The sequence below is a fragment of the Maniola hyperantus genome, chromosome 21 (assembly GCF_902806685.2).
Source record: "Maniola hyperantus chromosome 21, iAphHyp1.2, whole genome shotgun sequence".
Classification (NCBI taxonomy): domain Eukaryota; kingdom Metazoa; phylum Arthropoda; class Insecta; order Lepidoptera; family Nymphalidae; genus Maniola; species Maniola hyperantus.
The window spans coordinates 5,269,710-5,294,502 of record NC_048556.1 but is presented as its reverse complement, the minus strand read 5'-3'; the positions used below and the strand labels follow the sequence as shown (position 1 = coordinate 5,294,502).

General features: G+C 38.3%; 3 protein-coding genes across 4 annotated transcripts in view; all 3 read right to left on the bottom strand.

Moving 5' to 3' along the window:
- Nucleotides 1-2,011, bottom strand: part of LOC117992599 (uncharacterized) — a 37,178-nt gene extending 35,167 nt beyond the window's left edge. The window contains exon 1 of the mRNA XM_069505985.1: nt 1,803-2,011. Within this exon, the coding sequence (XP_069362086.1) occupies nt 1,803-1,824 (22 nt within the window). The 5' untranslated portion in view covers nt 1,825-2,011. The remainder of the gene's footprint in view (nt 1-1,802) is intronic.
- Nucleotides 2,012-3,569: 1,558 nt separating this feature from the next.
- On the bottom strand, nt 3,570-15,213 carry LOC117992383 (serine protease inhibitor 2-like). Its single transcript, XM_034980064.2, has 8 exons — nt 14,937-15,213; nt 10,377-10,624; nt 9,650-9,832; nt 8,785-8,998; nt 8,088-8,299; nt 7,420-7,599; nt 5,705-5,855; nt 3,570-4,591 (listed from the first exon to the last, which is right to left on the bottom strand). Exons 1-8 carry the CDS (start codon nt 14,962-14,964, stop codon nt 4,425-4,427), a joined length of 1,383 nt encoding a protein of 460 aa, XP_034835955.1. The 5' UTR covers nt 14,965-15,213; the 3' UTR covers nt 3,570-4,424.
- Nucleotides 15,214-18,551: 3,338 nt separating this feature from the next.
- Nucleotides 18,552-24,782, bottom strand: Golgin84 (golgin A5). Of its 2 annotated transcripts, none has more exons than XM_034980060.2 (9): nt 24,644-24,782; nt 24,132-24,548; nt 23,753-23,911; nt 23,087-23,300; nt 21,978-22,253; nt 20,887-21,079; nt 20,164-20,442; nt 19,357-19,545; nt 18,552-18,777 (listed from the first exon to the last, which is right to left on the bottom strand). In XM_034980060.2, the coding sequence occupies exons 2-9, from the start codon at nt 24,526-24,528 to the stop codon at nt 18,697-18,699; spliced, it is 1,788 nt and encodes a 595-aa protein (XP_034835951.1). In that variant the 5' UTR covers nt 24,529-24,548; nt 24,644-24,782; the 3' UTR covers nt 18,552-18,696. The 2 variants fall into 2 exon arrangements, with proteins under 2 accessions (XP_034835951.1, XP_069361963.1); XM_069505862.1 differs by having other exon boundaries at nt 24,132-24,564; nt 24,644-24,773.
- Between the last annotated feature and the right edge of the window lie 11 nt (nt 24,783-24,793).

Here is a 24,793-nt window from a genome sequence, read left to right as displayed (position 1 = left end):
ACTGAATGGATTCCAATGAAACTTGGTACGATTTGAGGTCATACTATGAGGAAGAATATAGGATACTTTTTATCCCGAAATTCAGCATGGTTCCCGTAGGATAGGGGACGAAAGTTAAAATGTATACTGAGTTGTAATTCATTAACGCGTCGTCCGATTTCATTCATTCTTTTTTTGTTAGAAAGGGGATATTTTAAAGATTGTTCCGTAAATATTTCAAAGTCATCGGTTTTTAACCGACTGTCAAAAAGGAGGTGGTTATTTTTCTACATCGATTTTTTCGAGGTTTCTGGACCAATTTGCAAATATTTTTTTTAAATCAACAAAAAAACTTTACGTCATGGTCACATAAAAAATTCTGGATTCAACTCCTTAATCCTGATGCTGCAGGGTTACTGCCCGCCTGGGTTATCAAGATTCAGGAAGTGTTCATAGTGAATTCATATTGTAGGTACCAAGCAACGGCAACAATCCCAAAAAATCAAAGAGTTCCCGCGGGATTTTAAAAAACGTAAATCCACGCGGACGAAGTCGCAGGAATCATATTACAATAAAACTTAAAGCTAGCCTTATCTAACACTACTATTATAATTTATAACTACTATTATATAAAGCTAGCTTTGCCCGCGTGGAATGGTGCCTAGAATACTGGCCGCTTTCCGCGCTGGACAGCCAGGCTGATCCGTTGCGCAAAAAATGAGTCACCACTTCTGACACCAGATGAGGCTATTAAATATTATTATTATGCATTTAGCAAAATATTCTCTGACTTCACGGACCGGTTCATGTAGGTACTACCTACCTACCAATTAAGTAATTTAAAACATCCTCACCTTTTCGATATGGACTGCAAAGGTCAAAACTATTGCTAGTGCTTATTATTCACTCACGTTATCAGGGGGCACGGCAGTGCCCCCGCCAAGACGAGTCAAAGTAAATCTCAGATTAAAAAATAGGGATTGTAGAATTCTAAGAAGGTACCTACTCGTACCTATCTAAATAAAAATTTGCATTTGATTCTACCTAAGTATCGGTTATTTAGGTAGGTTAGGTATAAGCGAGAAAATATTTCCCTACTAGATGATGCCCGCGACTTCGTCCGCGTGGATTTAGGTTTTTAAAAATCCCGCGGGAACTGATTTTCCGGGATAAAAAGTAGCCTATGTCGCCCCGGGATGCAAGCTATCGCTGTACCAAATTTCGTCAAAATTGGTTAAACGGATGGGCCATGAAAGGCTAACAGACAGACAGACACACTTTCGCATTTATAATATTAGTATGGATATTCCTAAGAACAGTTTCATTGGGAACTGGTGAATCTATTTTCAGAAAACTGTCACAGTCGTTCTGTGATTGTTTTATAGCATATCTTTATAGTACTGGATACTTTTACCTAGTAGGTACCTACATATTAAAACAACGAAAGAATAGTGCCGTAGTCTGGCATCTGATGGAAATTTTTGGAAAACGCAGTTACCTAGGTTAGGTAGGTAACTAAATATACTTAAACGCTACTTTTTCCAATATATTTACAATTTAAATTTTATTATACATAATATACCTATGTACTTAACTAGGTAGGTACTTATTTATTGAATTGAAAACAGTTTTTTACGTGAATAAAATCGCTTCATAAAAAATCGGTCTTACCTATATGAAAAACTTAGACATTAAACCAAAATGCTTCAAAGATCGACTTTATGTAGATTTTGTTATACCCACCTAAGCATAACAAGTAATATAAGTTCCCATTACCTTGGAAAACTAATAACTAATGCTAGAACAAAACAAACGAGACTCACCGAACCACAAATACATAATCATGAAGACGTGAACTTTTCGCAAACACTGCCGAAATTATATAAATTACTTGTCTAACGTGCGGTCGCCAACTCGTTTTTACCTCAATGCTTGATTAGCAAATAATGAATGAACGTAAACAAAATATGTGATTGGTGTGAAAAGAACGAGGAACGATGCAGAACGAATGCTTTGTACTTATAGAGGTAAATTGTTATAAATTGTCTCGCAACCGGTTTGCTCATACCTATAAAAACGGACTGTGGTTCGACGCGATTCTTTAATGGATACGAAGGTAGGTATGTATTAAATTAAGAGTTCAAAGTTGTTATTTACTTTGAATCCTTCCGAATGGAAGTAAGTATTGTAAACGAATTAATAGACAAAGAGAACAAGCCTTACTACTAATAAGAAAGAAAGCTTCAACGGCTTCAAACTGTGATGTCCTTCGTAAAGGAGATTAATAGTAAAATTATAAATGCGATAGTGTGTCTGTCTGCTAGCTGAGTGCTATGTAGCTATCTTTTCACGGCCCATCCGTTCAACTGATTTTGACGAAATTTGGTACAAAAATAGCTTGCATCCTGGAAAAGGACATAGGTAGGCCACTTTAGGACTCGGTTTTCTGAGTCCTAAAGTGTGTGAGTCCTTTTCCAAAGAGTTCTCATGGGATTTAATTATCATTAAAAAATCCAGATGGACTAGTTTCCCTCACACTCCACGCACGATGGAACCGCAATCCGACGCGACAGACATTTACACCAAAAATTTGATCGTAATAGGAAAAACTGATCGTAAACTTGTGAAATATACTTACTTCATCATCATCATCATCATCATCATCATCATCATCAACCGATAGACGCCCACTGCTGAATGTAGGTCTCTTGTAGGGACTTCCACACGCCACGGTCTTGCGCCGTCTGAATCCAGCGGCTCCCTGCGACTCGTCTGATGTCATCCGTCCACCTAGTGTGAGGTCTTCTAACGCTGCGTCTTCCGGTGCAAGGTCGCCATCTTAGCACCTTGGGACCCCAACGTCTATCGGTTTTAGGAGCTATGTGCCCAGCCCATTGCCACTTCAGCTTCGCAACCCGTTGAGCTATGTCGGTTACTCTAGTTCTCCTACGGATCTCCTCATTTCTGATTTGATCTCTTAGAGAAACTCCAAGCATAGCTCTCTCCATCGCCCGCTGAGTGACTCTGAGCTTTCTTATGAGGCCCATACTTACACTTACTATACTTACTAAGTAGTATATACTTACTTATTATATACTTACTTGTTATTATTTATTAGTATATACCTACTTACTAGTAAAAAATTGTTGGTTCTTCTCTTAGATTAAGGATTGGCCCCCGCTACGCCAGAGTGAACTAAGTAGCTACGCTCCGACTGTAGCGTTCTTCTATTTGCCAACACAAGAGAGATAAAAAATATGTCTGAAGCAAGTCTGAAATACCTAATGCATTGCGGAGACCAATCCTTAATCTAAGGTTTGCATTTACAAGAGAGATAAAATATGTCTGAAACAAAGGCAATATGGCAATACAAGGATGAAATTCGATAATAATGTTTAATTGAGAAGTTTTTTTTACAAGTTTTGTTGAAAACTGAGTTGAAAACTACAACGACATCTTGTTTGTGTCGCGTGAATTTAGGTTAATTATATCGAACATTAGGGTTACATTTCCACTGCAGTCCAAATGCAGATCATCTGTGTAGACTTTAGCGCTTTGATTAATAAAAATTGCAAGAAAAAATGCTCGTATAAGTTTGATAAAAAGTCTTTATTTTATCGTATATTTACAGTAATGAGTAAATCTTGTTTTGTTGTTATAACATTCCAAATAGAATAATACGCTAAATGGCATTACGGTGCTATTAATTATTCCATTGATCCTTCAATATCAATAAGTACACTATTTAATAAGATAGAGGGCAGTGGTGTTATTATATGCAACAATAACAAATAATAGTAAACATTTGCGAAATAATTATTTTACCGAGGGTGCAGTACTTTGATCACATTGAATTTTGAAAAATCAAGTAAGTACCTAGCCTGGAATCAGGAAGTTCAAATAATTGTTTTATTAGTAGACTACCTATGCTTTGTTTAACTGATGCTATATCCACTTTAGAGCATGTGCAGACAGGGGAGGATGAACGATCATCGGCATACCTTTTTTAGTAAGGTCTGATATACATCAAAGCAGAGATGGGCGGAGACCACTCAGATTATTATTGTAGATGTCTGAAAAAAATTAGCATCTGATCTACATCTCATCTAACAATAATATGAAATAACTTACTGATCCATCAACGCACAGCTCAGGCTACTGGACGGATCGGGCTGAAATTTGGCATGCAGACTCTATTGTGACGTAGACATCCGTTTTTTCAAAAGGATTTGTGATAATTCAACCCCTAAGCGGGTAAATTTTGATTTTGATATTTGTGTAGTCCACGCGGATGAAGTCGCGGGCATAATCAATAATTTGTTTAGTCTAACATTTCCGCTTCACTCTGCTTAGGTGGGTACCAGACAACTTAGAGCTGTCCCTCGTCTGCGCAATGATTGCAATTAGGTATGTTTTATTTTTTATATCTAAGGTTTATAAGAATACTATGGCATTTTGAAAGCTCCGTCAATGATGGCGGGGTCGGACACTCGTCCAGTGAACAGCAGCTGTCGAGTGGCCTCGTCTTGTATGAAAAAGAGGAACGGTCTGTTCGCTATTACTTCAGCGTTCGGCATTGAATCTTCGCCAAATTTGTTCTCGAGGGCGATCTCTGTACAGAAAAAAAATAAGGTTTAGAAGTTTTTTAGAAAGTGTCTATTAATCGATGCCCCCGAAGAATATTTTAGTATTTTAATATAATCGTCGGGACGCCCAGACGGGACGGGTAGCCCAGAATTAAATTCGTCTACTCCGACTCCACGCAGTCTTTGTTTAAGTACCCCCAGAATATTATTGTAAAGCGCAAAGCCAGAAGCGGGTCTTCTGGAGTAGGCTATTTCAAAAACGAATATCATTGAGCCCCCACTAACGAATGACTCAATCAATCAGTCAGTTAATCACACTATCAACCATGTCAGTAAGTCATCATTCATCAACATCAATGAAAGATAAGAACATACTCGTAGTGGACTAGACGACGACGCACCGATGACGACGATAAGGTCCAATTACTATTCTTCGAAGTGCAACGATGAATAGACACTGCGAATATTTTACCCCAGGACCAAAAAATTGTAAGTATTACATAGTTGAATTCCGCAGAAAAAAACAACAGGAAAAACCACTCTAATGTGACATTTTGAAATGTTACCTGAGCGGACAAAACGTCATCGATTTATGCTGCTTGCGGAATTCCGATAGATTTGTTCTAACTTAAGCTACGGTTACAAATTAATCAACTCGAAACTTGATCAATTAGGGTAGAAGTAGTGTGTATAAGGTATCTAAGTAATTATGCATGCAGTTAAATAGTTTCAAGTTAGGTAATTTATTTTCACGACCTTATAAACTTTAGGGTTCAGGGAACGTGATAGGTGGTAAGAACCTAACTTAAACTTACGACCAAAAACAGAAACTTTACTGGCTAATTTTTTACATTTTACTGCCATACTTATGTGCAATTTCATGACTGGCGCTTAAGTTATGGATACCGTTAAATTATGACCATCAACAAAAGCGAAATGGTGATATGGGCGATACAAATCAATATACGATATAAATACGGACTTATAGAAACCACTTTGCTTTTTTTAGAGGTTGAAGTTTAACGTTAATTTAACCGCCTGTCATGCAACTGGACCTTAGCTTAGTATTCACCGTCATCATCGATGGCCGTTATATTATACTAATAAAAGATTATGCATTGGCTTGTGTAGGTAGGTACCTGTGGCAGAATAGGCGACACTGCCTAGTTCGTTGACTTCAATGCCGGATCGCTGCAGAACCCTGGAGATCTTCACCCGGTTATCCAGTCCCTGGCCGCGAGAGATGCCGGGGAAGGACGCCGTGTCCTCAAACGCTTGCCGAATACCCAACTGAAAGTAAAGTTATATCAATTTAAGTCGTATCAATTTAAATCAAAAAGTTCCCACGGGATTTTTTTTAAACTTAAATCCACGCGGACGAAATCACGGGCACCAGCTAGTTAACAATAAACATCTACAAAAAAGTTAGTTTTGCGGTTCGTTAACAAAAGTGATTCTTAGCGTTTTTCTTCTTCTGTAGTAAATACGGAACCCTCGGTGCGCGAGTCTGACTCGCACTTGACCCCATTGCCCACGGTCGTGAATCCTTCTATCAATATCACCCACATTATTTATAATGTAATTGAAAGTGTGCTTGTTTGTTGGTTTATTGGTTTGTTGGTAGGTATGTCCTTCAATCACGTCTCAACGGAGCAACGGCAGGCAACAGATCGACGACGTGATTTTTTTGCATGGGTATAGGTAGTTAAAGACCTGAGTGACAAAAGCTACGCGGAAAATCAGAGTTTCCACGGGATTTTTAAAGACCTAAATTAGCCAGATTTTCAGCCAGTTAATCATATAACGGAGAATAGGTACTTTTAAGTAAGTACCTACTTAACTTATACTTATAACAATATAAAAGAAAAAAGTCAATATAATATTATTATTCCGCGAATTAAGTATAAAGAATTAAAACCAAACACAGTGGTCCCTACGGACATAGAAATCTTTGGTGTGAATGCAATCAGTCGTAAACAAATTGAGGAAATACCCAAATTGTCATTTACACTGCTTATGTCGTCAGTGCATATTATTATTGTGTCGTGAGGAGGAAAAGATTACGAGAATTGTTCCTTCATTGAATCAGAAGGAAAAATAAATAAATCTGTATCGCTATATACCGTAGCGAAACTGCTTAACAAGTCAATATAAATGTAACTTATAAAACGGTTGTGTTACTAGGTAGGTAACTCACAGCCTAGGATATCCGCATTTTTGCATTAAAAATGATCCAATTTTAAATCTAAAGGCTTACACAATTGACATTAGGATATTGGACAACCAGATGGAAAATATTTCGTAAGAAAGGGGTGTAATGTACCTAATTAGGTAAGGATCGTTATTCATACTTTTATCGGTGAAAATCATGATCAATTAAAACAATCACGGCCATTTCAATTTTAAGGCAACGATAATATATTATATTAGTGCGAGACAATTATTTTGGCGTAAATCTAAAATCATCCCATGATGTTTCGTAGCTGTACCCTACTTAAATAAAATTAGGTGCGTGTCCGGGGTCGAACCTCTGACCTCCCGATTAGGTGGACGTCAACCAAGAGGCTATCTCGGCAACACCTAATAAGTCTTTTACCCATTAGTATCGTCTAATGGGTAAAAGACTTATTGTGCCGATTACACATTACAGGCTAGCCACGCGTGGCAAACGCATTTTCCATCGATGTGCATTCAGCACAAGACTTAGATCGATTGACGCCAATTTTGCAATTCACTTCTCAAATTAATTTAATTCTCAAACTGCCATAGCATTGCTGATTGAAGTAGGTACTTTGGTTCTGTAATTGAAAATCAGCAAGAAATTTAACGAGTAGGTTTTAAACGTGAGACTTACATCTCGAAGGATTCCGTCCAATATCGAAGTGTACTCAAACTGGAACTTCGGCAGTGTGACATCTACGAGGTATTCCTGAAGGTAGTAAAGTTCGCTGCGCAGTTCTGTCAGCTCGTTGAAGATATCTGGCAGACCGGTCAGCGAGTTCGGTATTATGACGTACATGGCGAATTTGTTGCCCTGAAAAAAGTATTACGTAAATAAATTAACCTGAAGAATCACGCTGGTCTTACGATCTACTTGGTGCAATGCTGAAGTCGATTTAGAAAATTTTAATTTCTAGATAGATTTGTTCATGACTGCTACCTCACTTAATGATGCAGTCTAGGATGAAAGCGGGCTATCCTATCCCCCCAAATCGTTTCTCGAGAATCGGACTTTGCCTAGGATGAGTAGGATGGTAACTAACAACTGCCGAAGTTTCCCATCAAAACCAGACCTCAACCGATAAACTTCCCAAAATTGATCCAAGCGGGAATCGGGCCCAGGACTTCTTTTTTATATGTCCACGGCGTTTACAACTGCGCCACGAAAATCGGCATAAACTACAAATAACTGACACGTTTATTCGGCTTATCAATCAAAAATATTGCGCCATTGGTGCCATTTTATAATTAGATATTTGCACTTAGAAATAGATAGATGTACAATTAGATATAGGCACTTACCAAATATGGCATCCTCAAGATTTTGGCATTAAACTTGTTAGATTCAGCATAGAAGAACTTGTCTCTTAAACGCATGAAGGGAGCTTCTTTCTTTTCAGTGGCTGAGGTATAGAACACATCAGGCTTAGTAACGTTAGGGTTGAACTGGCGTTGCCAGGTGCCTTTGAAGAATATCGTGTTTAATACTAAAGCGGACACCCCTGACACGTCATCTGGAATTAAAATTTAATTATTTTAGAAAACACTTCGATCTATAGAAAGAGCCCTTTTGATGAGTGGGAATCCAAGGGACAGTAAGTTTGTTTTGCTATACCTAAAAGAAATTGTAATTTCGTCTAGGCACCATTATATAGAGCTATGGACGGGCTCCCTAACTGAAAAAGTATCACATCATCTTTTAATAATCTTATTGGTCTACTGAATACATCTCCCTGGATCTGCGTGGATTTACGTTTTTGAAGATCCTGTTGTAATTTCTCAAAATTCTTCCTAAGTGCATCCCTAGGGTGATCAGAGAACATTTCTTCCAAACAAATCTTTGTGCGTCATTCAGTTACGGGACTGTTTTAAATTCGAATAGCCCATTGTCTACCCTACTGCCACATCGCGCTTTGTATGTATTGTGGCCATACCTAAAAGTAACTAAAAATAAATAATTACTAAGTAGCAGGTAGATTAATCATCACTCATAACACACCTGAGTTAACTAAATCGGAAATTTTTCCACCAGTCGTGCTATTGACCCATTCATTGATGTAATACGCAGCGCCCACAGGATAGGTGAAATCCAAGTTCTTAATTTCAGTCTTGTAGTATTTCTCGGAAAGGGATGCAAAATGCTGCAGCGGTACCACGTTCGCTCCGACGTATATTCTGCTGGCTAGGTTCAGTACATAGTGTGAGGACTTTGTCTGGAAATAACAAACATTTTATTATGAGAATTATATGCATAAATTATAGTGTTTTCAACAGTGGAAACCATCAATTGAGAGTTGAGACTCCAAGACATAGAATTTCCAAAAAAATCTCTTTATTTGAGGATTAGGTACATGATACCCGCGAATTCGCCTGCATCGATTTAGGTGTTAAAAAATCCCGTGGGAACTCTTTGATTTTCCGGGATAAAAGTACCCTTTGGCCGTTTCCAAGATACAAGCTAGCTGTATACCAAGTAAGTAATGCCCACAACCTCGTCCACGGCCACATTTAGGTTTTAAAAATCCTGACCAAAAGTAGCCTCCATTATATCCTTCCTCGGGATTCTAGCTATCTGTATTAGGGCTCCCCAAGGCTCTTCTCAGACCTGGGCGCGTTTGGAACCGTCGTAGCTTTAGTTTTAAGTTTGCGTAATAATTATCAACACTAAGTATATCTTACAAATCCAACAACTGACAATCAAAAAGAGTAATTTATTACCTATTTTGAATAAATCATTTGAATTTTGAATTTTGATTAATTTTCGTCAAAATCGATAAAACGGATTTGAACAGGAAAGAATATGATTTTTAGTCCCTCTGTCACTCTCCTAAGTATCACCAATTTGAATTATTTGTAAGACATACCCGTAAAGAATCCAAGATGATCTCGAACTTTCTCCTGACCACTTTACTGTCAGTGTCGAAGCCAAGAACAGATGAGAGCTCGGTTTGCGTGGTTCCAGTGGCCGCTTCTGTGAGGATCGCAAGGGCCAGCTTGAGCCCTAGCGGAGACAACAGGAAGTTCTCCTTCGAACTGAACGCTACACGCTGTAAAATAAGAGTAAGTTGTGAAACACAGAGTTTACTGTTATCATCAGGTGTAGTATTAATAAATTATTATTGTAGTATCAAGAATATACCTACCTACTTAGACTAAGATCAAGAAGTATTAGTCACGCAAATTGCTAATGCGCGTGGCCACCATTTTAGTGACGTCAGCACTAGACTGAAGTTTCGAGCTGATGGTATATTTTTACTTAAATATACGTCAAATGAAGTCATTTCGATGTTAATAAGACATGGTTCAAGCGCAATAGCAATTTGCGGGACTTATACATAGTCAAAGTTTGGAAAGTGAACTTATCAGGAAACCTAAACAGTCTTCTGGGGGCATTCCCAGATTTGTTTCGCAGATCTTGTATAAGAAATCCATTTTCTTGAATTTATATGAATACCTACCGAATTACCTTCGGGTTCAAGAAATTTTACAATTCATGAATAAGCAACTAATTTTAAAGTTTTATACTAACGGCTATTTGCATAAGTATAATTCAATTTTAAAGATAGCTTACCTATATTTATTTTTATTTACCTTTGTGAGCGTCCAATCAAATTTATCGTAGTCAGCAACAGACGGGGTGTAGGAGGGCTCTACGACATCGGAGTAATCTGACACAGCAATGGCCTCAGCTGGCAAAGCGGCAGCAATGGCCTCTGGCGATATTGGCTTGGCCTGAACAGGTGCCGCTAGTGGGACGCTCCCATTATTGGGAATACCGAACACCGTTTCTAATAACTCTGGTGAGATAGCGGCGTTTGGACTGCATATCGTTGCTGGCACTAAAACAAGAAAGTTCATTTTAAGTAAGTACATTTTTGAAAGAGTAACCGCCGAGTTTCTCGCTGGTTTCCCTCAGTAGAAAGGAAGGGAATACACTTGACGATTCTAAAGTACTTTGTAATAGTTTATCTTTGCCACAGAACACCGACATCTCACGAATGTTTAGCCAATTTGATACCGGCAAAAATGTACCGCCAAGCGGTTTATGGACGACACCGCGTAGAAAATGTTAGGAATATTAGTTTCATAAAACTGCTATACCCCTTCCAGCTTAGCCTGCACCTGCTTCCATCATGGGCTGCGTCAACCGTTACCACAGGTGAGATCGCAATCAAGGGTTAAGGCATTTGTAGTCACGCGGCATTCTGGAGTGCAACATCAGGTATGCCAAGTGTAGTATCGATCTGATAAGACCAATGCAATGATCAATGTTCTCGTAATTTGAATATTATCATCATCATCATCAACCGATAGACGTCCACTGCTGGACATAGGTCTCTTGTAGGGACTTCCACACGCTATACGGTCTTGCGCCGCCTGAATCCAAATACCTAGAATGTAGATAGAGTCAAACTCCAAATTAAACAAAAGAGTACCTAATTTGCCGACTGGAATTATTCCTAACTTAGAAATTAGCATTACGAAAATTTAAATTTTTAGAAATTAAGAGTTGGTCAGCTCGCAAACAAAACAATGTATTAAAACTAAGAATTTAAAATACTTATACCACTTTATGGTTGGATAGTGGTTTGATAGTAAATATAAATAGGTGAAGGACGGACAAGATATGCAGTTCATGGGCGCAAAAATTATATCATGCAGGATACGATAAACTATCAACCAAGCAGCGTTGCAATTTGCATCATGCATAGAATGCACTTGATAGATTTTAACTAAACCATATCGTGTACAACGCGCGATGGCAGAAATTCATCTTCAGCCAATATGCACCCACTGTTAGACATACTTAGTCGTCTTCGATGTTGCGCCAACTTGCCTATCTTCCACTTTTAGCATCCAATCGATGCCAGCCATCCTAACGGCCATATCGCCTCTCCACCTTGCTGGAGGGCGTCTTACGCTCCGTTTAGCAAGCCGTGGTCTTCTACTCTCTACTCGAGAAACTTATGACTCCAACGTCCAACGATCGTCAGACACAATGTTAGCCTTGAGACTTGAGAGCTATGTCGGTTACTCTAGTTCTTTGGCGAGTCATTTAGTTTCAAAATTCTCAAAGGAATAGAATGAATAGCAGAAATCAGGAATTGTAATACGAGGATCGGCATGCACACTGAGCAGCGCGCGTAGGAGTTACCTACGTTACTTCTGTCACATATATCGTCGCTACTGTTCCCTATGGAAAATAACTATAGGACACAATGTCCGCTCTCCTGTCTTCCACCGACTTCTGCCGTTGCGATTTGTGCTACTTACTGCACGCCCTGTCCATTATTCCAAAGAATAAATAAAGCATACCTATTTTGAGTTGTAATCAAGAAAGACGCCGTGATTTGGCTCAGCTGGTGTACGTTGCACCTTATGGATCGTATCGTAACGCACGGGCCAGTGGCGTGCACAGAGTTTGAAAACAGGGTAAGCATTAGTAAGATAGGCCTTAGATACACCTTATATAGACCTACTGAATGGCAGGTCATAAAGAAAAATGGGCACTGGTCATTTCAACTAGGGTAAGCAGTACTTTTATGCCTCTATGAACTGCACGCCACTGGCACGGGCCATGACCGGTGGTCAAGCCGCCTTTTATGATTCAAAATTTTACGCCAAAATTGCCGTTTGTTTTGTACACGCTAAGGTAGGTAGGTACATTGCCGTATGATGCAACGAAGCGGCTATTTGACCCGCCCGGCCCGCATCGCCCGCTTCGCCCGCTTATTTATATTATTAGCTTTACAATTTGGTATGCCAAAGCGGTTTAAAATGGATTACTGCATGGGTTTTTTAACTAATATACAGCTATACTTACATACATCATGAACGTATAGAATAAAAGAACCTACCTATATAATAAATAAAAAATACTACTTAAGTAAATAACTATGTATCTTAGAATTTTATTTAAAATTAAGGGGAAAACCAGAGCCAATCGTGAGATCGAGATTTGTGTGCTGATGATATTTAAAACCGGTTAGAAGTTCATGATGATAGTGTTAATTTTTCTGATGCCTGCACAGAATGTGTACCTACCTGCCTAACTTAATAGCACTTAATAGCTTCTATAGATAACAGTCAAATAGTTAATTTTATGATAATTATAGATTGAGGAAACTAAAAAGAGACAAAACAGTCAAATTAGGTTAAAATATTGATTTTATTGATGAGTGGAATTTTTTTAATTTACCTAGCGCGATAGAAATAGGTAGGTACCAGCTCGAATCACGGAAGTAGAATCGGACAAATTAATTTTAAATAACACTAGCGACCCGCCCCGGCTTCACACAGATATCACCTATTCACAATTTGATTTTCGCTGTATTGAGTTATCTTAGCAATGACAGTAGGTATGTAGGTACGTGAGAAAAGTTTAGTGGTTAAGACTTCGTCCTCCTAATCGGGTTCGATCTCGGTCTATGCCCCTGTAACTTTCCTGAATTGGTGTATGTGCATTAAATCTGGAAGAGATCGCTTTAGCGATAAGGCCGCCTTTGCATGCTACATCAGTTCTATTAGAATAAGATCCTGTATTGTGTTTTTTCAATGTTTACTTTGTGTTGTGTGCAATAAAGTGTCAATAAAAATAAAAAATAAATTTTATTACAATAGGTACCTATCACCTGCTTTAAATTTGAAAGAAAACACCGTAAGAAATGCAGCATCAGAATTCTCCATAATGTTCTCAAAGGTAAACTTACCTATATAAAGCCTGTCAATCCACGTCTGTCTTGACTAGCGTAGTGGATTAGAGCCTAAATGCTTCTCATTCTGAGAGGAGACCCGTGTTCAGGGGCAGGTGTTGAGTTGAGTGACGATGAGTTAATCTTGGAAGATATAGTATTTGAGAAGAATATATTCCACAGCACGTTGTTTTCATATGGGTACCTAGGTAAATCTAACGGTTTATGCAAGGTTCACCAGAAAACTTTAGGTAGCTAGATTTTATCATCATAGACTTCTTAGACAAACAAACTCGATATAAGTCAATGGATTTTTTAAATTATGTATTTCTCGCGGGGTTTTTAAAATGCGGGTAAAAGTTATTTATATTTTGAAAGTCCCAAGTCATCTGTGTTAACCCATAATTATGTTTACGCATAATGTTATTATAAATAATATGCTAGTTATTATCATTAATCATTATATTAACCTCTCTGCGACCTACTATAAGATAATTACATATGATATTGATGGGTAGGTATCTACCCAAGTTCTAAAATCAATATGAACTTTTATTCCAATTTTATGCAAATTCGTATCACTGATAACAGCTTAGGTATAATGTATTTTTTATTATAAGTATGCGAATAGGGAAACACCCTCTTTCGACGTAATTTTAGCCTACCAGACATTTATACGGGTTGTTCCGTATTCATCCTATGACGTTACTTACTTAGTAGGTAGGTACTTAACTTGCTTGGTACCAGAGCATTTGTTTGCAAAGTGGGTATTTTGTATTCCATGGTTGTAATAAGATGCTAAGATTTATTATTAGCAGTGGAAAGTCCAGGTCCACTCACTCGTAAATCAATTCTGGTGTTAGACTTTCTAAAATGTCTCCCGGCGAAACCTACTTACTTTAGTACCTCGGTACTTCATACCTAGTAGGTACCTATAGTATGCGACAGGTCGAGATGGAAATCGGGAAGGGAACGCCCCGCACACCCGCACAGGCCCCACGCTAACCCGGCGCGTACGAGCGCCGGTGACTTGCGGGTGTTGGGCGTCCCCCCCGCCTCATATCCCGATTGCCATCTCAACCTGACGCGGACTATACCTATTATATCGCGTATGGGAAGCGACCTTATAAAATATGTAACCCGAAAGCATGTCTATCTGTTTGTAATCTCACTGCTTAACCGACACACAGGAGAGTTTGCATCCTAGGGAAGGTCTTTTACAACTTTTATCTTGGAAAAATATCTCAATCCTAGGGAAGCTAAAAACTATTTTGAGCGGATAAAGTCACGGATAAGAGCTAGTCCACTTTTAAATAAATTCTGAGCCGGCCGCGACATTCAGTTTAAAACAAATTTAATTAAGGTCCAAAAAAATATGCAGGTATCTAAATACAACTCTGAATGCTATCCTACTAAATAATAAAGGCTAAAATCCAATCAAACATTAAAAAAAACTCACCTAAAAATATCAACAGAATCCACCTCATCTTCGCACTTGTTTGAGTGAACAAGGAAAACTATTAAATAAAAAAAAACTTAAATCCTCAAGGCTGTCCAGTCGGATCCAATGGACGACTCAAATTGAAAAAAAAGTGTAATAACCCACTAGCACGTTCAATGTTTGTCTATAAGTGTGTTTTGTACTTTTTACATGGCATGGCAGTTATTATATATTTCCCTATATAAATGCGTGTAGACTGGCCGCAGTTGATATGACGACTGAACTGATGACCACAGGAGGAAGGTTTTTACAAATTATACAACCGGTTCATTTAAGAATGATATCGCGCTTTATTATAAATCAACTTTATATGCGGGGTATTATAAGGTCTAGTTAGGCGTTGATACAACGTAGTAACAGAACCAATCTCACAATCTCATGTGCCGCGAGGTCGATCTAAAATTCTAAAGTATAGGCACAGGTAAACTTAGATAGGACTTATTAGAACCTATCTACGTTTAGTTCCTAGGACTCTGACTCATTCGTTCCTAGGATCTAGAGTAGGATGTAGTTATTCCAATTTCCAAACCTGACCTACCTATAAGTAGGTAGGCCCTACTAGTTGGACAAAGGTCCATTGCACATACAGGCAGGTAGTTACATTTTAGGTTTATAAAATTAAACATCAAAATAGGTTCTGCAAATAAGTAGGTATTTGTTTTACGGAAAAACTATCTTATAATATTAACCTAGAGTATCAGCTTTCCGCCTTCTAATCGGAGGTCGGGAGTTCGATTCCTGGCACGCACCTCTAACTTTCAGAGCTATGTAAATATTACTTGCTTTAACGGTGAAGGAAAACATCGTGAGGAAACCTGCACATGCCTGCGAGTTCTCTATAATTCCTCAAAGATGTGTGAAGTCTGCCAATCCGCACTTGGCCAGTGTGATAGACTATGGCCACAACCCTTCTCACTCTGAGAGGAGACCCGTGCTCTGTAGAGAGCCAGCGATGGGTTGCTCGTGATGATCAGCTTTAAGTATGCTGTTACCTATTTAGGCAAATTATATCTTCCATCATAATAATATGTATGCAGAGGTCCTGAAGATGTTTTCTGCTGTTTTCCTTTACTGAAGGTTTCTCATATTTCCCTAACCAGCGGGATTTTCCCAAAATACTTTTAGTTAAAGTAGGTACCTATACGTCATAAAAGCCACGTAGGTAAGTTCTTTTCAGTTGATTAGGTACGTTCAGACGCTTGGACCTCAATGGTTGCGTAAAATGCGCCTTTGAAAGGTTTTTTTCAGAAAATCATTGGCGTGGTGTGGGTTATATTATACAAGTGGCTGAGACGCGGCGTGGACGCATGTCTCCAGCATCATTTATAGCGTTCATTGAATCTACTCGGAAGCTTTACATCGAAAGCCTACCTACATATAGCAAGGTCTTCACTCTCTACTAAGCGAAGAAGGCTCACAAGTCTTGGCTTTGTCCGGCAGCGACGTACCACCCGCCGTGCTACCCCGATCGAGGAATGCGCCTATGCGACCTATGTCTAGGTCTAGCGTCTCCGTAGTCCTTGCATACGAAGCTATGGGCTATGGCTCGATAGGCTGCCGCACTTAGGACTTAGGCTAGTGACTAGTCACCACTCAAGACCACCTAATAGTTACCTAGAAACCTGACTCACTAACAATATCTAATATCAAAGTAAAGTAGGTACCTACCTACAACTCTAACTGCTGGGTCTAGAATCTTGGGCATGTATTATAGATAGGTTATATCTATCTCTATAATGTTGACCCCCAATAAGAAATATTTTGAGAAATTCTAACAGGATTTTAAAAACTAAGTACGTGTTTACGCAACCCGTTATTACCTACCCATTTGTTAGATTTTCCAAAATAAGATCAATTTCATAGTGCTTATCTAGGTTTACAAGGGAATAACCAATTCCTCATTGACTGTTATCTTAGCCAGGGTTTCCCCGTAATCAGTGCTAGTTGTTAAAACATTCCGAATCCAAAAAATATTCATTTTCCTTGAAAGTTAGAGGACTTTCCAAATCCATCAGAGTAGGTAGATATAAGTCCGCGACAGGTCGAGATAGCTATCGGGATAATATGAGGCGGCGGGACTCATAACAGGGCATAGCCCACTAAACAAACACCTTTTCGTTATAGGTGTCACCGACAGTCCTCTGTGCAGGGCCTGCATGGAGGTTGATGAAACACCGACGCACGTGCTCCTGGAGTGCACGGGCGTAGCAGATCAATGCGAACGCCATTTAGGTTCCCCGACCTCACTCCATGAAGCCCTCGGCAACCTGGGCGGTCTACTCGGCTTCTGGAGCGAGCTTGGATGGCTGGAGTGAAGACTTCGGCGGGGAGGGGCGATGCACGCACAACAGACGGAAACGTTTAAGTGCGGAAACCAGCCCAGAATGAAGAAGAAGATGAGGCGGGGGGACGTCCCGCACACCCGTACATCACCCGCGCTCGCCAGCACCGGGCTAGCGCAGTGGATGTGCGGGTGAGCAGGGCGTTCCCTCCCCGATTACCATCTCGACCTGTCGCGTACTATACCTACTTACCCATACCTATGTATATTGTACACACATGACGTAATTATGTACTCGTAAAACATGGCTCCCTTGTCAGAAATATAAGATAGTAAATATTTAATAACGCTCAATAATCTTGTTCCAAGACATCCTTATACGATTATTTATTCATGTTACTAAGAATGGCAAAGTGTTTATTTTTGCAGAAAAATCTTGACCATCACCTCAATTATAAGTCAGTAGGTAACATATTTAAATTGCAAATAGCTATGCAAAATTCGTTGATATCAGTAAAGATGTTCAAAATCAAATATTAGGGAGGTACTACTTACTAAACTTCCTAATCAACTTCCGCTGTTAGTTTAAAGTTTGCTAACCATTTTAAATTAACGATTTAACTAAAAAAGTTGTTATTAGTCCCGCAAATTGCTATTGTGCTGGAACCATCAATATCTCATTAACGTCGAAATGACGTCAGCCGAAATAAAACGTCAGCTCGAAACTTCAGTCTAGTGCTGACGTCACTAAAATGGCGGCCACGCGCATTAGCAATTTGCGGGACTTATAGGCACGTCAAATGTTTATGACGTCACATCTATATATTTCATACAAGCTTTCTTACTAAGCAAGCGTTTTGACGTTTAATAAAAAGTCGCTGAATTGACTAGTAATTGGTACTCAGAATAAATATTACCACTATCTCTATGACCCCAGGTAAAATTAACTAATCGTTACTTAAAGATTGAGTTATAACGAGACAGATTTATGTGAGATATAGCTCTGTTTCGTTTTAACTAAACTTAAGTAACGATTAAGCGACTCTGAGTACGGCTGTCAAATCTCTTAGCTCTGTTGCCCCGTGCGCGATTTATCGATATATTCGGTGATATGAAGTGAGTCGCGACAACGGGGGTGTCTGTACCGCCGCACTATTGGTTCGTCAGTCAACCTATATTTCACGTGTTGTAGGAAAGTACAGTCCTACCTATGCGCACACACATCCATTCCATGACTGTCGCGCGGAATCGTCTTATTGTGTTATTTTAAACTGAATAAAACTAAATTGCAATTTTTCTTTTAATATTTATTATTAAAAATAAAGTATAGTTGTATCGTACGAGGTACATGGTGATTTATATAATCTATAAATTAATAATTTCGTTTATTTGTGTATATTAATGAATATAAATAAATGTACAGTATTGGGCTATAGTTCAGGACCTCGTGGAGCGCGGCACTGCGTCTTCTGGCGTACTTGTGAACAGTACAGTCACCACCCACAAATGTAAACCAACCTGCAACAATTATATCAATCTATGTATATAAAAGATGAAGCTGTGATAGCCTAGTGGTTAGGACGTCCGCCTTCTAATCAGTGGTCGGGGGTTCGATCCCGGGCACGCACCTCTAAATTTTCAGAGTTATGTGGGTTTTAATTAATTTTGTTTTTTGAGGTGTGTGAAGTCTACCAATCTGCACATGGCCAGCGTGGCAGACTATGTTCCCCGTTAAAGCAAGTGATATCTAAATAAAACGCACATAACTCCGAAAAGTTAGAGGTGCGTACCCGGGATCGAACCCACCGATGATAAGGCGGACGTCCTAACCACTAGACAATCACAGCTCGCTAAACCAATATTAGTATGGATTCTACAGTTAGTACAAAGAAGAATATGGTCACCATATAAATAAGAACGAGTAGTCTGAATATCGGAAAGCGCTTTATAATGACGCCCATTCGTAGAGAAAGCGCTGAGAATGGCGAATTTGCATAGTTAATTCTTGAGAGCATGCGATCACCTTCTTGCAACTAAACGATGCCGTGCGAATATTAGTATGGATTCTGCAGTTAGTAGAGAGAAGAATATGCTCACCATATAAATAAGAACGAGTAGTCTGAATATCGGAAAGCGCTTTATAATGACGCCCATTCGTAGAGATAGCGCTGAGAATGGCGAATTTGCATAGTTAGTTCTTGAGCGCGTGCGATCGCCATCTTGAAAGTGAACTACACTGTGCGAATGTTTATTCCGGAGTACTGACATTTCTGAGCGGTGTTTTGACTGAAAATAGTAAAATAAATGACATCTAAATCTAGTGCTATCTTTTTCTGTGGGGAGCATTTTGAAAGTGATAGCAATATATTCAGACTAGTCATTTTGATTTAATTAGATTGGTTTGGTTAGATATAGAAATATTCTTAGCAGGGTTTCATTTCCGGGACCTGGAAATCGGGAATTGCCGGAAAATACGATGTTCCCGAAGTCAGGACTGTCTGCAATTTCCCGGGAATTCCCGGGAACTTTTTATGTGGTTCAATGTTCTAAAACCCCTGTAAATCTTACTTTGAATCAAAATTAACGAAATGCGTGCGAATAGCTGTTTGAATGGATTTGATTAAGATTTTTTAGAGTATGTAAGTAAAATATTGAAAAGATTCCCGGGCATAATGAAACCCTGATTCTTAGTGACATCATAGTTCATCACCTTCTTATATCAACACAAAAACCTACAAAAAAAAATTATGTTGCGGACCGGCAGGATTCGAACCTACAGCAAATCACAGCAAGCGAACCGTGGCCTAGCGGTCAAAGCGTCGGCCGCGAACCCAGAAGACTTAGGTTCGAATCCTGCCGTTCCGCAATTTTTGATATGTATTTAAAATTAACCTACATACATACCTCTAACTTATCAAGCTGTATCCTCAGTATATTATTATCGGCCATGAGCGTATCGATCTTCCCTTGCTTCTGGATCAGCGTCTGCGTTAAATAATGGATCTTCTCGTTATCTATGTGCTTAGTGACGTCATAGTCCGCTACATTTAAAGCACTTGTATCGGAAGTTGGTACAGTGGATGCTGTCTCTCTCAGATGATTGATCTCTTCGTCTTTGTCGTGTAAGGCTGCTCTTAAGCTGGTTATCGTTTGACCGGTTTCCATTTGAAGGGTTTGTAGTTCCTACAATTAAATTCGAATTTATTTATTTAGTGTGTTTTATGCTATGTTTGTGTCTGTGTAAAACGTGCGATGTTTCACTTTTGGAAGATTGACACAGTTCGCGATAGTTAAGAAACTTCTAACAAAACGTCGAGGCTTTGACATCACTAGCAGGCGTCAAATGTTAGTACATATTATTATTTCACCACGACGGGTACGGTTGCGGCTTTTTGAGCTGCCCATGTTTGAGGTAACTGTCGACTTGAGAAGAAGAATTATTATTTTGACGCAGGTAGCCTTATTTTTCTATGATTTTACGTCACCATAGCAAAATGTTTGACACATTGTCGATTCATAATCAAACCGAGAGTTCCTTCACTTTAGTTCACTCTGACATTGACTTTTCACTTTTGAAATGTTCAAATATTATATTGTCTTTTGATATATTTTTATTTTTCGATTTACCTTCCCTAAAGCAGCCCTTTGTGCCTCGGCCCGATTCCTCGCTATCCGTTCCTCTTTTAAAGCATCCCGTAGAGCGATAACGATACGTTCTGATGTATTATGTCTTGATTCTAATTGTGACATTTGATGCTTCATATCCCCGCATTCGTTGCGGACACGCATTATCGACTGTGATAGGTCTTCTTTTTCTTCTCTGAAAAAGTTAATTGGCACTTAGCAGATATAGCTATCTAATCAAAATCAAAATCAAAATCTATTTATTTGTTGAAATAGGTATATGTAAGGTGTTGGTACAATTTTTATGTCACTCTATTTCATGCCTATGTGAGGCGTACAAATTTTAGCCTTAAAACTATAATAAAATTACGTCGACATAAGTTGCGCTAACAATCAACTATATTATTATAATTATTTTAACATCTAATGGCTAATCTATAAGCTTACATTAGTTTTAAATTAATTTTAAATATTACTTTAAAATTTACATACTTTAATACTTTACTTACACTAATTTTAGCCATTATGTTGTTTAAATTTTTTATCATTTATGTATTCTGAAACACAGTAGTAATTTTTTTGTTTCAGTATCTTTACAACTTTTTGTTTAAAATTAGTGTAATTTAATAGTCATATTTTCCGGGAGCCTGTTGTATAGATAAATAGCCATATAACATACGTTATTTTTATATTATAATACACATCTTATTTCATAATCATTATCAAATAAGTTATTCAGATAGTATAGGAGCGATAACGCACTCATCCGATCCGAGTCCGTGAAAATTATGTTCCGAAGTAGTCATAGAACTATTTGTAGGGCAGCTTACGCACTACATCCAACTTCCGTCATCCGAGTTCTCTCAGTGATCCGTGAGAATATCTCGGATGTGCCTCGGATTCAAATTGGACGTATGACGTAGATGTGTGAAAGAAGTCCAATATAGCTTGGATTTGGATCAGAGATCGGATCAGTGCGTCATCGCTCTTAGACCTCATCTTTATCAGTACCCATATTATAAATGCGAAAGTGTGTTTGTTTGATTGTTGGTTTGTTAGTTTTTCTATCTATCAGCTAGTGAATCAAAACTTACTTTAATGTTTCTAACTGGTCCATCAACATCTTAGTATCCTCTGTCAAATTACCGCCTTCCCGCAGAGATTTAATCTCGTTGTCTTTAGAATATAGCATACTCTTCACCCTCAATTTGTAAGATTCCCAGTCTTTCTCTAGTCTATGGCACTCTGCTATTGTCTTGTCTATTGTATTCTGCTGTTCACTTATAGTAGTTTGAGCATGTCTTAATTCATTTTCAAGCTTAGTTTGTGCTGTATCTTTTGTGAATAAGTCTTCAGTTAATTGTTTTATCCTGTTAAGTTCATATTATAAAATTACAGTACTTATCATATTATAATGCGAAAGTATGTTTGTTTGTTTGTTGCAAAGAATAGCTTGCATTCTGGGTAAGATAAATTATGGCTGGCTTATTGTTCCAGAAAAAAGGTTACCACAGGATTTTATAAGCCTTATACCCACATGGATGAAGTTATAGCCATACTAACCCCATTTTACCCACATAGGGGTTGAATTTGTAAATTCCTTTCTTAGCGGATGTCTCCGTCATAATAGCTAACTGTGTCAAATTTCAGCCTGATCCGTCCAGTTGTTTGAGCTGTGCTTAGATAGATCAGTCAGTCAGTTAGATATATAGATTTTCCTATTTTGATTTACAATCAAAAATAGTGAAAGGTATTTTACTATAATTATTATAGATGGCTTATCTTTCTCTTTGAAACTGCTATAGAGTAAACTTTGACTTTGCTGACTTAGTGTTTCAGTTAAAACGAGGCAGATTTTATGCAAGCGATACAACATGGTCTCTTTTTAGCAGTATCTTAAGTCTAAGCAAAGACAATGTACGCTCTATAGATCTTAACCTAAGACACAAAGGAAAAAAGGCCAAAATCAGAACTCTAAAGTCTGCCTTGTTAACCTGTTTTTTTTTAAATAGAGATAGCGAGAAAACGAGCAGGCAGGGTCACCTGATGTTAAGCGATTACCGCCGCCCATGAACATTTGAAGCACCAGAGGAACCGCCGATGCGTTGCCGGCCTTTTAGGAATTTGTTGGTCCGCCCCTTGAATAACCCCATGTTGTAATCTAGTAAGTTGTGAATCAGTAAGTGTAGAATACTATACTTACTGTTCTTCCAACTCCCTATTCTTTTCCTTTAATAAACTAACACTAGACTCCAGCTCCTGACTCTGTCTCTCGTACTTTGACAGCTGTACACTGTTCACTTCATTGACTTGTAATTTCATACTTTCCAACAATGCGTTTAAAGACTCCCTCTCTTTGTCTAATCTGTTATTGACTTTTTCAGAGGATTCTAATTTTATCTGTGCACTTTTAAGCTCTGAAATAGAACAGATGGTTTTTATAGATTAGAAACACTATGGTGTAGGTACAGATAGCTAAAGTTACATTATGGTAATGTTTAAACTGTGACAGTCATATTAAGCTAAATTTATTACACAAGTCAGTTGGGCCAAAATTTTACCTGTAGGTTATTTCAATCGTGGATTATACTATCATTAACAATAAATCAGCTGCTCCATACAAAAATATCAATATCACTCGAAACAGACATGATGTATTTCTGTTGCTGCTATAACAACAAAAACAAAAAACAGAATAAAATAAATATTTAACCCATACAACAAACATGATTTTTTTGCCGTTTTTACAGATAATGGTACGGAACCCGTGAGTCTGTCTGAGCACTCATTTTATAAACTACTTACCCTTTTTCTTGTTATTATCAACTTATCAACATGCAATAGATTTGTAATTAAAATATTTACATACCATCTTCAGTCTTCCTGAGCCTGTCAAGCAATTCTGATACTTCTGTGTTCACAACATTGAGTTCATTTTTGAGCATTGCATTCTCCACTTCTAAATTTTGCATGTTATATGCAATTTTCTCATTGCTTATATGCTCTAGATCTGAAGGTAGACTGTACCCTAAACAAAATGATAGTCAAAATTATCTTAACTTCGTCTACAAACTGTGTGTTGATATTAATGATAAGTATTATGTAGTTACCAACTTATTTTTAACAAAGTAATATGATACCATCAGTATAAATGACAAGATATGGTCAAGCGAACAAAATTTTTCACATGTATAAGTCAATGTATGATACCTAGTAAAAAAATCTAATACAGATTTAAAGAGACTTACTTCTCTGGCGCAAGCCAAAATGATCAGCCATATCATCTTCAACATCATTGACTAAAGTTTTTGGACTATTGTGAAGATTGAATTGGTTTGGTTTTCTAAATGGTGATTTACTCCTCGACTTCTCTTGGACGCTTCGTACATTTTGCTGACTCTCCTTTGTTGGTGACTTACCCGCCCCTCTCGTATTTTTAATTGAAGGTGTAAAGTAGGACCTCGTTTCAGATATTGGTACATTCTTCTTCGCGGTGCGTGGCCGTTTTTTCTGCCACGCAGGTTCGGAGTAGTCATGTTTTTTAACTTTTACACCACTCTGGTTACGCAGAGCGGCGCCTGTCTGCTCATCTAGATTATTGAGCAGGCTTTCTGCCTTGCCAGCGAGGTCCGCGAACCATGACATTTATAATATTGGTGTTTTGCCTGAAGTAAATAAATACTATTAACAAGGTTATAATTTCACTTTTACGACCATTTAACACAACAAATGGAAATAACATGCAAACATACATACATACCTATCATGAGGACATTGGAGCTAAGCCTATTTCCGCAGTTAGAAAGGGAAAATTGGAGTAAATAAATATTATTGCTACAAAATACCATAAAATACACAGCAATTTCTTTTCATTTCACTTTTTTGACAACAATCAACGATCAACATTGTC

Bases quoted from the DNA above. Each gene is read 5' to 3' on its own strand.
- LOC117992383 (XM_034980064.2), bottom strand. From the start codon at position 14,964: ATGAGGTGGATTCTGTTGATATTTTTAG. The intron at 8,999-9,649 runs GTATGTCTTACA...TGTTATTTCCAG, and splicing joins TCATCTTGGATTCTTTACGG to ACAAAGTCCTCACACTATGT. The intron at 4,592-5,704 runs GTACCTACCTAC...TTTTCTGTACAG, and splicing joins TGTCGCCTATTCTGCCACAG to AGATCGCCCTCGAGAACAAA.
- Golgin84 (XM_034980060.2), bottom strand. From the start codon at position 24,528: ATGTCATGGTTCGCGGACCTCGCTGGCAAGGCAGAAAGCCTGCTCAAT. The intron at 22,254-23,086 runs GTAAGTATAGTA...TGAACTTAACAG, and splicing joins AATAGGGAGTTGGAAGAACA to GATAAAACAATTAACTGAAG. The intron at 21,080-21,977 runs GTAAGTTTTGAT...TAACTTTTTCAG, and splicing joins GACCAGTTAGAAACATTAAA to AGAAGAAAAAGAAGACCTAT.